Here is a 13,469-nt window from a genome sequence, read left to right as displayed (position 1 = left end):
TGTAATACTTCAAATCCAAAGGCAAGGATTGGGCAAACTGCTTGCGGGTCACATCCACTGCCCGCTGCTGTTTTTGTGCACTTTGCAAACTAAGAATGCTTTTTACATGGCTCAGAAAAAAAAAAAATCTAAAGAATCATAGTATATAACCTGTGAAACTGAGAAATTCAAGTGTCAGTGTCTGTAAAGAATATTTTATTGGAATTTGCTCTTTCCTTAGCAGATTGTCACTGCTGAGGGGCTCTAATGGCAGAATTGGAATGGAGAGGGAAGGTTCTGCAGAGCCTGAGGTGTTTCCCCTCCACTGCTCTCCAGGAACGGGAAGGGGACCAGAGATGCAGGGAGGGGAGGGAGGGGGACCTGAAAAGACTTGAGATGTGCTATGCATGTGTCCCTACTCCCCGTGACGATGTAATTACTATTTTCTGCAAACATACTAACAAAAAGGAAAATTCAAAAATAAATTTAAAAAAGAAAATGTCCGCCGGGCTGGGCAGGGGGGGTCTACCTCACAATACCTGGGTAGATGCACAAGGCTGAGTCCTATCCAGGCACCAAAGAAAAAAAAAAAAAAAAAAAAGGAAAAGTTGGCAACGTCGCTGAAAGGGCCTGATAAACAGAGTTTCTAGAATCAGGATTTTAGCTCAAGGCGAGCATCCCAAGGGCCCTGTGTGATTCGATTGGTTGCATGAAAAACTGTAGAGGTGAGCGACACTGAATGAGGCTGAAACACCAGGGCTGCCTGGTGGGCACTGGAGAGGGAGGGATCCAGGGCTCAGGGCCAGGATGGCAAGTGGATCTGTGATGCAGACGGCTCCCCACCCACGGGTGACGGGTACATTCCGTGGGAGTGACAGCGTGGAGCTACCATTCCTGCGCTGATACTTCCGCCCAGATCACCGTCCGTGTGGTTTAATGGTCTCTCAAGGGTCCGTTATGACTCATGCTTTGTCCTACGTGCGCAAAGTGTTGCAGGAACTTAAGAGGTGACACCTCGTGGGAAGTCCGAAGGTTACTGGGGTGTGTCCTCCCAAAGGATTGCGGGATCCCAGTGTCTCTCTTCCCTCTCTGACTTGCTGTTTGGCAACAACACACCTTCATCATGCTGTGATACGGTCGAGAGAAAGGGCCCTCACAGAATTAAGACCGTACCACATGCTTAAACCGCCAGAACAGTGAGCTAAGTAAATGATGTCTTTTTCTTCAAAGTGTCTATGCTTCTGGTCAAGTAACTCACTTCACGGCACATTCCCATATCCTGAAGCAAATGCCGTACATCACAGTGAATCTCCTCTGCAGACTCAGTGCAGTGTCATCCAGGATGCTCGTATCGTCTAATCTGTTTGTTTGTTTGGGTACCGGGGATCGAACTCGGGACCTTGCGCTTGTGAGGCAGGCAGTGGAACCACTGAGCTAAACCCCTGGCCCTACTCATATCTTCTAAACTAGTGCCAGTGTATGGCCCATTTCTTTCACAACCAGGGTTCATGGGGCCAGAAGTCAGGAGTGGATGTAGACTCGGCTCACTTTGTTCTAAAGTGAAGAAAGGTTCTACTCGGCAACACAGCAACGATTCCTTCACCAGGAAGCTGAGGCTGCCATTCAGCCACTTTGGGCTCCCGACACCCCTGAATTAACAGGCAAAGAAGGCGGTTACTGTACCTGCTGAGGTGATCGCTCCTGATTGCCAAGGACTGATTTCCGGGCACTGCGGCCATGAGGTGCCGGGCAGGAGCCCTGGGCTGGAACATAGAGTTTCTTCCAAACTCAGTATCACCATGCCTCTCGGTTAACGTGAAGGGAAAGTAACGGCAGTGAGTTGAGGCAGGCCTCTAACGGTCCAGACCTGTCAGGAATGAAGGTTCGGGTCCCCCCACCAGGCAGAGAACCATGACTGATGAGGCCTTGGAGGACAGCAGAGGAAATATGGCGTCTTAGTTACTTTTCTTGCTGCAGAGACAAAACACCCGACACCCAAAGGAGGAAAGGTTTATTTAGCTCACAGTTTGTAGCCATTTCAGTCCATAATCGGCTGGCCACAAGGCAGGGATGCCAAACAGGCATCACAGAAGTGAATCAACGGAACACACAGAAGGTAGCAAAAGCAACAAACCGCCTCAACAGCCCCTTTCCGCTCCTTTTATCCCAGCCAGAGTACCCGGATCAGGGCGGGCCAAACCAGTCCCTCAGTTGTGGTGGTTTAGTAATCACACGCTCTTCAGCCCAGCGCCACAACCCCTAGATCCAGCCACTCTGGACAAGAAAGCCCACCCCATCTGCATGAGGCTTTGGAGGGACACCTAGACAGATGGACACTGAGCCATAAGAGACAGGATTTCCTAGTCAAGCCTGCCCTCTGCTGTTAGCTCAGCTGCTGTCTTTGTAAAAGGTAGTCAAGAGGTGGTGTGAAAGTTGGTTTTTCCTGTTTCTCATCTGTTTCTGGAGGATTCTTACATCCCTATTTTTTTTACCACCACCCCCAGTACTGGGGATTGAATCCAGTGCCTGAGCTACATCCCTAGCCGCCCCCACTTTTTTGGTTTTTTGAGACTATGTAGTTCAGACTGCTCTGGAACTCACTGTGTAGCCCAGGCTGGTCTCGAACTCACAGCGATCCTCCCGCCTCAGCCTCTTGAGTGCTGGGATTACAAGCGTGCGCCACCACGCCCAGCCCTAGCCCCTATTTAAATTTTTGAAAAAATGAAATTGAGATAGGGTCTTGTTAAATTGGTAAATTGCCTGGGCTGAGATCACAAGTTCAAATTTGTGACCCTGCCTCCCCCAAACGCTGGGGTCACAGGTGTGTACCACCACACCCACCCCTTCACTTGCTCTTCCTTTTTTCTTTGCAGTGCTGGGGATTGAACCCAGAGCCTCTGGCATGCTAGGCAAGCACTCCACCACTGAGCTACACCTCCTGTTCCTTTACTATGGTGTCTCCAAAGGGGATGGAACCAGGACCACATGAGCTGTTTTACACTGAGCCACATCCCCAGCCTCACTGTCTCTCTCTTTTTTTATATATTTTTATTTTTTTGGTACCAGGGATTGAACTCGGGTCTTTGTGCTTGCAAGGCAGGCGGCAGAACCACTGAGCTAAATCCCTGACACTCTCTCTTTTTTCTTTTTCTTTTTTGAAACAGGATCTCTCTGTGTAGTTCCCAGGCTGGCCTTGAACTCAGCAATTCCCCTACCTCAGCCTCCTGAGTGATGGGGTTACAGGCGTGCGCTACCTCATCTAGCGCTCATGGTGTCTCTTAAATCTCCTCTCCCTTGCTCTGCACCCCCAGGCTTGTAGCTGCAAGCAGCAGGAGTTGTTAGGATCTGGCTTATTTCTCAGTAACCTGAGATTAACAGCTACGTTTATTTCCTCTTGTTAAGTTTTTTTGGGAAAAGGTAAGTGGGAGATTTGAAACAAAGCAGCTATCACTGTCTTCCCAGCCTGGAACCATTAGTAAATTCCTTCCTTTCTTTCTTTTTCTCTTTCTTTCTTTCTTTCTTCCTTCCTTCCTTCCTTCCTTCCTTCCTTCCTTCCTTCCTTTTTCTTTCTTTCTTTCTTTCTTTCTTTCTTTCTTTCTTTCTTTCTTTCTTTCTTTCTTTCCTTCCTTCCTTCCTTCCTTCCTTCCTTCCTTCCTTCCTTCCTTCCTTCCTTCCTTCTTTCTGTCTTTCTTTCGAGGCAGGGTCTTGCTATGTAGTTCAGGCTGTCCTTGAACTCACTGTGTAGCCCAGGCTCAAACTTGCACTGATCCTTCTGCCTCAGTCCCCAGAGGGCTCAGATGACAGGTGTGCGCCACCACTCCCAGCTGAATCCATTTAAATTTAATAAAACCCTTTCAAATTGGTCTCAAAATGGTGTAACAACTGGCTCCCTCATTCCCAATGATAGGTGACATTCCTTGTTTCCTTACATCCTCACCTGCACTTAATATCAAGTGTGATCATTTTTGTCAATATTATGGGTGTTATGGATGAGAGAGTTAGAACAATAGAGATGTGTCACACTCTGTCCGTTTCAAGCCCTTTATTATAGCTGGCAGCTGAAGAGGGGCTAGTGCCCAGAAGTTTCCTTGGCAATGAGAAGCAGTTTGATTTATCCTTTTAAATCATGCTTTTGATAGAGAAAATTTGGGCGAGACCTGGCCTTATGTATGCTATTGGAATTCTCTGTCCATGGTGAGGGTTTTTTTTTTTTTTTTGTACCAGGAATAGAACTCTGGAGCTTGCACTTGAGAGGCAGGCAGCGGAACCACTGAGCTAAATCCCCAGCCCCATGGTGAGGGTATTTGTCTGCATTTATTCAGGTCTTCAGCTTATAGTTTTATAGTTTTCTTTGTCACAATCCTGCCCATTTCTCATTGGGTTAATCATCATACTAGGTTCTTTAAAAGCGTAAAGTCGGCCAGGGATGTTGCTCAACGACACAGTACGTGCCTGGCAAGCTTGAGGCCAAGTTTGATTTCTGGTACCAAAAAAAAGAAAAGCATATAAAAATGTAGTCTAATTCCTCTCTGCACTTGCCCCGCCTTTCCTCAGAGCCTCCTCTGGGCCCTTCAGCTCACACAATTCCTGACTGCAGCTTGCTCACATTTTTCTGTTGTTCCTGGGTACGGTGGGGTACTGCAGGTTTCCAGTCCTGCTTGGGGAGGAAGTATGTTGACTTTTGGGGAGATTTGTTACTAACAGAGAAAAGGGGATGAGGGGAGATGGAGCAGAGGAATGTACCTGCTCTGTTGCTGGGAAGGGGCGCCTGGAGGGCAGGTATGTGCAGGCCCAGGCTGGGGATCTGGCAGGAAAAACAACTATGTCTCCCTTCTTGGGAAAGGGGTAGGCAGCAGCAAACACCTTCATCTTGTGTGTGTCTGCGAGCACCTGTATTTAAAACCTTTTTTCCCCCTGGTACTGAGAATGGAACTCAGGACCTTGTGCTTGCCAGGCAGGTGCGGTGCCACTGAGTTAAATCCCTGGCCCTCCACCATCATTTATTAAAGAGGCCATCTTTCTTCCAGTGAAGGTGTTTCATCCTTTTGTCAAAGATAAGACGGCCGAGTGTGTCTGGAGTTGTTTCTGCATCTTCTAGTGTCTTCTATTGATTTTTGGGTCTGTTTTTATGCTGGTACCATGCTGTTTGTATCATGGTGGCTTGGTAGTATAACTCAAGTCAGGGATTGTAATACTCCCTAATTTGCTAAAAGGGAAAATCTGGACACAGACATATAGGCTGAGGCCACAAGAAGGTGGAGGCAGTGGTGGGATGCAGAGGGGCACCAAGGCCCCAGAAGCTGGGAGAGAGACACGGAGTAGACCCCCCCTCACAGCCCTCAGAAGGAACCAACCCTGCCAACACCATCTTGGACTATTAGCCTCCGGCACCACAGGAGGTGTGTTGTGCAAGCCCTAGAAACTCATACTCTGCTAGGAGGTCCAGGTGTCCAGGTGGGTAAGCCCATCTATCTGGACCGGGACATGAGAAGGGCTTCCCGGAGGTGATGCCAAATTGGGCATTGAAGAATGGCTAGGAGTTTGTCAGAGAAGTCAGAAGAGAAAACTCTAGGCAGAGGGGAGAGCAGGTGCAAGTCCAGGAGAAAGCTCTTCGTTGAACCTCTATGAATGTCCCTACTCCTGCCACCTGTCCCAAGCCTCAGATCTGGAAACTCCTCTGCTCCAAGACAAGGAAATCTAACTTTTTCCTGGAGGCCCCTCGGGCCCAGGCAGTGCTAAGTCTCTTTCTCACCAGCAGGGGCGCTCACATAGCATCACCACAAAGGAGAGGCTGGGTGGGTGTAGGCAGGAACAGGAAGGCTTCAACAGTGTTGAAAACCTGTGCCCTGGGGGAAGCTCTGCGCTGGCTTGGGGCTCTCCTGTGGCCCCACCCACCCTGGAAGGACAGACACCCAGACTGGAGGCCCTGGTACAAGTACTTTATTTTAATTACAATAGTGCCACACCCAAACTACAGTAGCACGAAACTTAATACAAAAAATAGATTCCCAGCTCCAAACCCCTTGTCTGCGGACCCACAGAGCGGCCAGCTTAGAGAGGCTCCCAGACCTAAGTGGTGGGGCTTTGTGCAGTTGCCTCTGCATCCAGCAACCCCGGGGCCGCTGCCCCCCCCCTCCCGCACACCCTGAACAATGGGCACAATGGCACTGGCTTCTCCGTGGCAGTGCTGACACTTTCCGGACCGCCCCCTCCATGGGGAAGGCAGAAAGTGGAGGGAGAGGAGGTGCAGAGGGGACTGGGGCTGGGAAGGGCTCACTCCTGTGTGGCTGGTACTGGGCTCCAGTTCCTCCCGTTTCCTGTCTTGCTTCTCCCCTGAAGAGCTGTCAGGCCTTGAACTTTCTGATGGTGCCCGGGGCCTCGGATAAGCCTGCTTCCAACCCCCTGTCCTGGCTCTGAGGCTGACCCAAGGCTGGCAGGGCTGTCTGTGCCTCGTGGGCAAGAAGCCTAGCTTCCTAAGCTAGCAGCTCCTTGGGGCCCTGGCCGGGGCACTGAGAGTGGCCCACCTGTCCTGGGGCCAGCCTCCCCTCAGCATGTCTTGGGCCCACACTGAGCTCTACCAGCGGAGCCCAGGAATCTCCAGTTGGAGAAGCTGCAGCTTCAGGGAGGGGATGACATTCTTGGTCCCTGACACTGCTGGCTGCATGGGGTTGGGGGACCTTCTCCTTATAGCCTCTTCTGGCCAACAGCACCCCAAAGGAGAGAAGTGCGTCCAGCTCCAGGTACTGTCTTGATCTAACCCGGGGGGCTTCCATGGCTGGAGCTCACGGTGAGTTCAGGGTGGCTGACTGTTGACCTCCAGAGCTACTGCCCTGGGGGTGGGGAGGGGTGGCCCAGTGGGCACCAGGAAGGGGGGTTCCAGTCAGGACACTTGGGGGCTCCACTGAGGAGGCTAAGGGCTCCGGGACAGGGCTATCTCCTTGGTGGCACCTGGGGCTGCAGGCTCAATAATAAGGCACTAGTGACCCAGACCCAGACCCGGAGCCAGGCCAGGCTGGGTGGGGGTAGGGGTGCAGCTCAGAGGGAGGGTCTAGACCTTGCAGGAGACAAGAGCTGATGCCCCTTTTCTCTTTCCCCTGGAAAGAGGATGAGCAAGGCAGACCCCGCAGTGGCTGGGATGGGAGGATTGCTACAGAGAGGCAACAGGTCCCTGGGACAGAAATGGGGAGACCAACAGGAGGACAGGAAGTGGACATCTATGGACGGCAGTGCATCTGATGGGGAGGATCAGCCCGCCGGGGTCCTCAGACGCTCTCAGTCTGTGTTACAGGGCTCTGACCTGGCCTCATTCTGCCGCAGCCACTAATCCCCCACTGTAGCAGTGGGGATCAGACCTTCCTTGCTGGGGTTCCCGCAGGCTGTGTCCGAAGCAGGGTCCCAGCTGGCTCCCCCCCTGCCTGGCCCCCAGTCTCCTGTCTGTGCAGCTGAGGGCAGAAGCTGCATTCCATATCCAAGGGCTGAGGCGGCTCTATCTGGGTACCTGCTCAGCGGCCTGGCGGGTCCCTTCCTCTGCCCAGCCTCAAAGTGAGGGGTACATCAGTGGGGGACATGCTTTGTCCACAGGTTATTTAAAAAAAACAGAACATAATAAATATACCGATCCTTTCCTTAAAAAAAAGTGTTTTAAATGCATTTTCCCTGAAGATTTCCAGTGTATTCCATAATGTTTAAAAATAGTTTCCCTAAAAATATATCTTTAAAGCATACGACACAGTGGTATTTGTGGTATGTCTGGCGCTGGATGTGGGCGAGGGGCTGTGTCCCACCGCCCTTATCGATGTGGGGCGCAGGCCTGGCAGACACCAGCCTGACACCTGAAGTCGCTAAATTGGCGCACAAACGCCCAGGATGATAGGTCTTTGCGGGGATCAATCTTAGGTAATGCTGAGAGTGTCCATCACGGGCAGCAAGGTGACAGCTACAATCCCTCCATGTAGGAAAGGGGGCTGGGCAGTGCCCTGGAGGCCAGCAGGAGGGGCAGACTGGCAGCCCTGTCCCCAGGACTTGTCCTTGGCCCCTTCCCCTCCTCCGCCTTGGCTCCCTGAGCTTTGCCCCTTACCAGACCTCACACTTGTGATGCGGGTTCATGGGTGAGCCAGGTGGGCAGTGGAAGTGTTCTGAGAACTCCTTGGAATTGGAGAGAGAGCCGATGACCCGGAAGCGGGAGGGGCTGTGAGGGTCGGTGATGAGGCCCTCGTGGGAGCTCTCTGGCGTGCGGACCGAGCACCAGACCTGCGGGAGTGACAGGGAGAAGCTGGGGTCACTGCGAGGTCCTGAGGCCACCAGGTTGGCCCCATCATAACAGCAGCTGAGTGAGCCCCTCACCTGGTCCTGCCCGGTGGCTAGCATGTCCCCAGACCTATTCCCTAACGCAGGCAGGTGCTGCCGAGCTGTGTCCCCGCCCAGCCAGAGCGGGGTCTGTTTGACACATCTGCCTTGGATTTCATCTGTACAGGAGATTCTGCCTGAAAACCCTGGATTTCTTGAAATGAAAACCTTGTATTTCTGGGAAAAGAAACTCTGTCTACCGGCCTGGTAGCTGTGGGTGCCAAGAGAAGACCGTCAGCTGAATGCCAACTCAAGGCACAGCACGATGGATGCATCTTCAGTTTAAGAAATTTCTTGAATCCCAGAACCAGAATGGACCGTGGCAATCACCTACTGGACGCTTTTATCAGTGCTCTCGGCCTCTCCCTGAGCCTCTGAGAGCCAGAAGCCTGCCTGCCAGGGAATGTCCTGCGGTCAGCGTGGCAGGCAGAAACTGGCCACGGGCTCCAGAGCTCTTGGACCACATGAAGGCAGAACGTGCTTGAGGCCGGCATTGCTTCCTGAGGACTCACCTGTGCAAAGCCCAGGAAGAACAGCTGATTGTTGGTGAGGCCCAGCGTGGGCAGCGTCTGCTCTGCCCCGTTCTTCTTTACCCAGTTCTGGTACGCCTGGGGGAGGGAGCAGAGTCTGGGCTGCCGCTCAGCATGGTGGGCGGGTGGGGGGTGCACCCGAGCCGGGCAGGGCTGCCCAGGGGAGCCCTCTGCTTTCCCTGCTCATGTTCAGCCCCGTGGCCTAAAATACCCTCGGTGCTGGCGGCTCTCACATTTACACTTCTGGCTCTAGCCTCTTTCCCTGATTTACATATTCAGCTCCCAAGCTGGACAATGTGTCACACTTGATGTGGCACAAACAGAACACTGAGTACACACACACACACACACACACACACACACACACACACAGCTTTCCCATCATAGCATCAAGCTAAAAAAACCCCACAGTTCCTCTTCAATTCTTCTTTCTCAGGTAAAGCAGACATCCCAAATCTGACCCCTTTCCACCACTCCCCTTGCTCCCCTTTCCTGGTCTCTCGGACTCAGACCGATGCCCTCCCACACAGCAACCTAAGGGAGCCTTTTACAGGAGGCCCTGGCAGACTTCTGGGAGAGCTGTGGAGTAACTGCTTTCAGCTCCATGGGCTAATCCTGGCAGCATCCACTAAGCTTCGCTCTTGTTTTGTTTGCATTCCTGGGATTGAGCCCAGCATCTCTACGCTGAGCTATTTTCCCAGTCCTTTTATTTATTGACTTTTATTTTGAGACACGGTCTTGTTAATTGGCTAAACTACCTAGGCTGGTTCAAATTTGCAATCCTTCTGCCTCAGCCTCCCACAGTGTGGGGATTAAAGGCTTGCGCCACCACACTCGCTACAACTCTGTTCTTGTAGTGCATAAAGGAGCCACACACAGGTCATTTGTGAACAAACGAGCAGAGCTGAATCCCCCAAAACTTTATGAAAACAGGATGAGGACTGGACTTGGCCCATGGGTTTGCTCAAGGATAAATTAGATGATGTCATTCTTTTACTTAGGGACCCTGCAGGGGCTCTCCACTGTAAACAGAATGGAATCCAAGCCCTGTCCTCAGCAACAAGGCTGAAAAGCCCCAGTCCCAGCCCCCACACTCCTTCCTCTCTGCCCTCTGCCCTTCTTCCTGTTTGTGAATGAGCCAGACTGGCCTCTCCTCATGGCCTCTGCACCTGTTCTTTCTTTGCTGAGACTATGTCCTCAGCTGCGTCTGCCTCTTGTCAAATGTCATTCCCTTGGGAAGCCAGCTCTCCTCCCCGACCCGCTACTCTTCATCACTTTGTCCTGTTTTCTGTGGTTATCTGACACAGCATCTTGCGATGTAGGTCAGGTTGGCCTCAAACTTGTGTCAATCTTCCTGCCTCAGCCTCCCAACTGCTAGAATTATAGGCATGTAATATTATGCCCAGCTACTTTGTCCTGTTTTTTGTTTTTGCTTTTTTTTCCTGGAGACAGGGCCTCTTGATGTAGTTCAGGCTGGCCCCAAACTACGTGGTCCAGGCTGGCCTCGAACTCAAAGTAATCCTCCTGCCTCAGCCTCCTAAATGCTGGACTCACAGGCATGACCCATCATGCCTGACAGGTCTTTCTGCTCTGGCTGTCACAGGAGGAACCTTGGTGCTGCTCTGACAGATACTGCCCACTCATGGCCTTTGTTTCCTCTCCTTCCAGCTCAGCTGGCATCTTTGAGTGCCTCTGCTCCAGGCCTGTGTCTGTGTCATCTGGTTTGACATCACAGTGATCCAGGGGCACAAGTGTCAGGTGTGCACTGCCAGCAAACAGGTGCTCAGGAGGTGAACCCAGAACTGGCTTCACATCCAGTGTCCTGTTCCCTTCCAGGCCCCTGCTGCACTCCATGGTGGTGGCTTCCCGGCAGAGAGAAGAACCCGCAGGTGGCCCAGGCCAGCCCTTCCCCGCCTCAGCCAGGCAGGCTGAAAACCCGCTGAGCTCGGCACCAGCCACTTTCCCCGTCTGCTCTCTACAGGACCCCACCACACCTACTGCTCGATGGGGAAACTGAGGCACACAGTGCCGCTGCAGCTCTCCTGGGGTTTCTATGAAGCGCAGGGGGTTCACGCACCCGATAGGCTGCCTTGAGGCCGCCATTGTCGGCAATGTTCTCGCCGAGCGTGTGGCGGCCGTTCACCGGCTCCCCGTTCACGCTGTAGTTGCTGTACTGCTCCACCATGCACTCGGTCTGCTGCTTGAAGGCCTCCACTGAGGAGTTCTTCCACCAGGGCCGGAGGTTGCCGTCCTTGTCATACTCCCGTCCTACGTGGGACCGGGGGAGGCGTGTGGGACCCCTATTCCTCACTGGCCTCTCAGGGCCCAGTGAGAAGGGGCTCACGCAACCACCCCATCCCAGGACCATGTGGCAGGCGCAGCCTCCGCAGGGGATGAGGAAGCCCATGGGCTCTGTCTGAAGGGGACCCCGCAGAGCCCGTACCTTGGTCATCAAAAGCGTGTGTCAGCTCGTGGCCCACGACAACACCAATGCCACCAAAGTTCAAGGCCCTGGGGGTGGGGAGAGGCACAGAAGAGGCACAGCTGGGTGAGGTAACAGCTGGGCATGGCCATCGCCTTGCCCAAGTGCCACATGGTCATCCAACAGCCGAGCTGGGATTCGTACCCAGGACTGTGCAGATTTCATTTCTGGGACGGTGCCCGGATGCTCCCAAGTCCCCAGCTCTCACTGTGTAAAACACTGTCAAGAGCAATGTCTCCCCCACTGGGGCACCCGACCCCACCCTGCTCTGAGCCAGGAGACCCTGGGCCGGGGGGGGGCAGGAGCCGTTTCCTCTGAACCCTCTCTCAATGCCAGGCCACCTGGGCCACTGGGCACAGATGGCTCCGTGAGACTGGCTGTCTGAGTGGTGAACACGCACACAGGGTCTGGCTTGGGCCAAGGGCTGGGAAGGAACTGGGGCCACAGCACCAGAGATACCTACTTGGGCGAGGAGCGGGTGTAGAACGGCGCCTGCAGGATCCCGGCCGGAAACACGATCTCATTCTTGGTAGGGGAGTAGTAAGCGTTCACCATGGGGGGTGTCATACTCCATCTGCAGCAAGAGCGGGGCCAGATGTCAGGCCTGGCTAGGGTTGGGTGCTGTGGGGACGCCTGTATAAGGACCGTAAACATGTGAGTTCTGGGCCAGGGATTTAGCTCAGTGGTGCCGACTCCTGCCTCGCAAGCGCAAGGTCCTGAGTTCAATCCCCGGTATTAAAAAAAAGAAAAGAAAAAAGAAAAATGTGGGTTTCCCAGGCCCAGGCTACCCAAGTGCAAGGACAACCAAAGCAGACTGCTTTGGGAGGGGAAACCAGGAAACACCTGACTGTGCATGAATAAGGGACTGGTTAAATCCCATGGTACAACATCGAGGCTCAAGACAGCCCATCGCATATGGAACAGGCCTCCCTGTCAGGCTTAAAATGCGTCCACCAGCAATTCTCCAAGTGGGGCATGTGGTCCCCAAGAGCCTTGCAGTGGGTCCACGACATCGAACTATTTTCATAAGAACATTTAGATGCTGACATTCACTCAATGGTGTATAAAGCTGCTGGAGCCCAGGCAGGGGTCCCGGCAGGTCCTAGTGGTCCTGAGTCTGTCCCCAGCAGGCACTCCAGGGAAAACCACCTATAATCCCTGCACTCTGGGAGGCTGAAGCAGGAGGTTTGCAAGGGTGAGCCCAGTCTGAGCAACTTAGTGACTTAATAAGAGCCTGTCTCAAAAAAAAAAAAAAATTTTTTTTTTTAAAGGGCTGGGGATTTAGCTTAGTGTAAAGGCCCTGGGTTCAATCCCTAGTACAGCGAACAGAACAAAAGCAATACACTATTTTCACTCAGAACACCCTGGATGATGTAGCATGATTTTAAATTCCATTAAATCTGGACCTTTGAATACAGACTTTTTAATATTCAGTGTACCAAAAAAAAAAATCAATTATTAAAAAGGACTGGGAATTTAGCTCAGTGGTTCCACTGCCTGCCTTGCAAGCACAAGGTCCTGAGTTTGATCCCTGGTAACCCCCCCAAAAAAAATCAATTAATATTCAGTGTGGCCAAGAGGGAAATACACACACGGCACCTCTGTCTGTACCATTTGTACTTTTAGGATGACTGACAAACTAAAATTTTGGCCTTGGATACTGGACAGACATTTTCTTGAAAATGTATAAAGTGGGCTTATCGTTTCCAGGAAAATGCCAGAAATGATTTGTTGCCAATGGTAAATGTTTAAGGTTTCAAAAAAAATCTGAAGTTTCAAATGAAAAGTTAATTTTTAGGGCCTGGGGATTTAGCTCAGTGGCGCCCTCGCCTGCCTCTCAATTGCAAGGTCCTGAGTTTGATCCCTAGTACAAAAAAAAAAAAGAAAAAAAAAAGTTAATTTTTAAAAAACTTTTGAATTAAAAAAACATTTTTGAGTTAGCATCTCACTATGTAGCTCAGGCTAGCCTTGAACTCAAGGTGATTCTCCTGCCTCAGCCTCTCCAGGGATGGGATTATAGGTGTGTGCCACTGCACCCATTCGAAAGTTAATATTTGAAACACCTGTATTAGTTATCACAACTCTAACCAATTCCCAGTGCTTACAGACCTTTTTCACATGGTTGTGGTGGC

At 52.0% G+C, this 13,469-nt stretch overlaps 1 protein-coding gene across 1 annotated transcript in view; it reads right to left on the bottom strand.

Annotated features, from left to right (window-relative positions):
* Positions 1-6,731: 6,731 nt before the first annotated feature.
* Positions 6,732-13,469, bottom strand: part of Ece1 (endothelin converting enzyme 1) — a 38,016-nt gene continuing 31,278 nt past the window's right edge. The window contains exons 13-17 of the mRNA XM_010626025.1: positions 11,801-11,911; positions 11,299-11,366; positions 10,933-11,123; positions 8,838-8,933; positions 6,732-8,229 (exon numbers count right to left, since the gene is read on the bottom strand). Coding sequence (XP_010624327.1) covers positions 8,053-8,229; positions 8,838-8,933; positions 10,933-11,123; positions 11,299-11,366; positions 11,801-11,911 — 643 coding nt within the window. The 3' untranslated portion in view covers positions 6,732-8,052. The remainder of the gene's footprint in view (positions 8,230-8,837; positions 8,934-10,932; positions 11,124-11,298; positions 11,367-11,800; positions 11,912-13,469) is intronic.

Source organism: Fukomys damarensis, unplaced genomic scaffold (assembly GCF_012274545.1).
Source record: "Fukomys damarensis isolate Sample0158 unplaced genomic scaffold, DMR_v1.0_HiC HiC_scaffold_23, whole genome shotgun sequence".
NCBI lineage: Eukaryota > Metazoa > Chordata > Mammalia > Rodentia > Bathyergidae > Fukomys > Fukomys damarensis.
The sequence above is the reverse complement of the archived record's forward strand: the minus strand, read 5'-3'. Positions and strand labels throughout refer to the sequence as shown.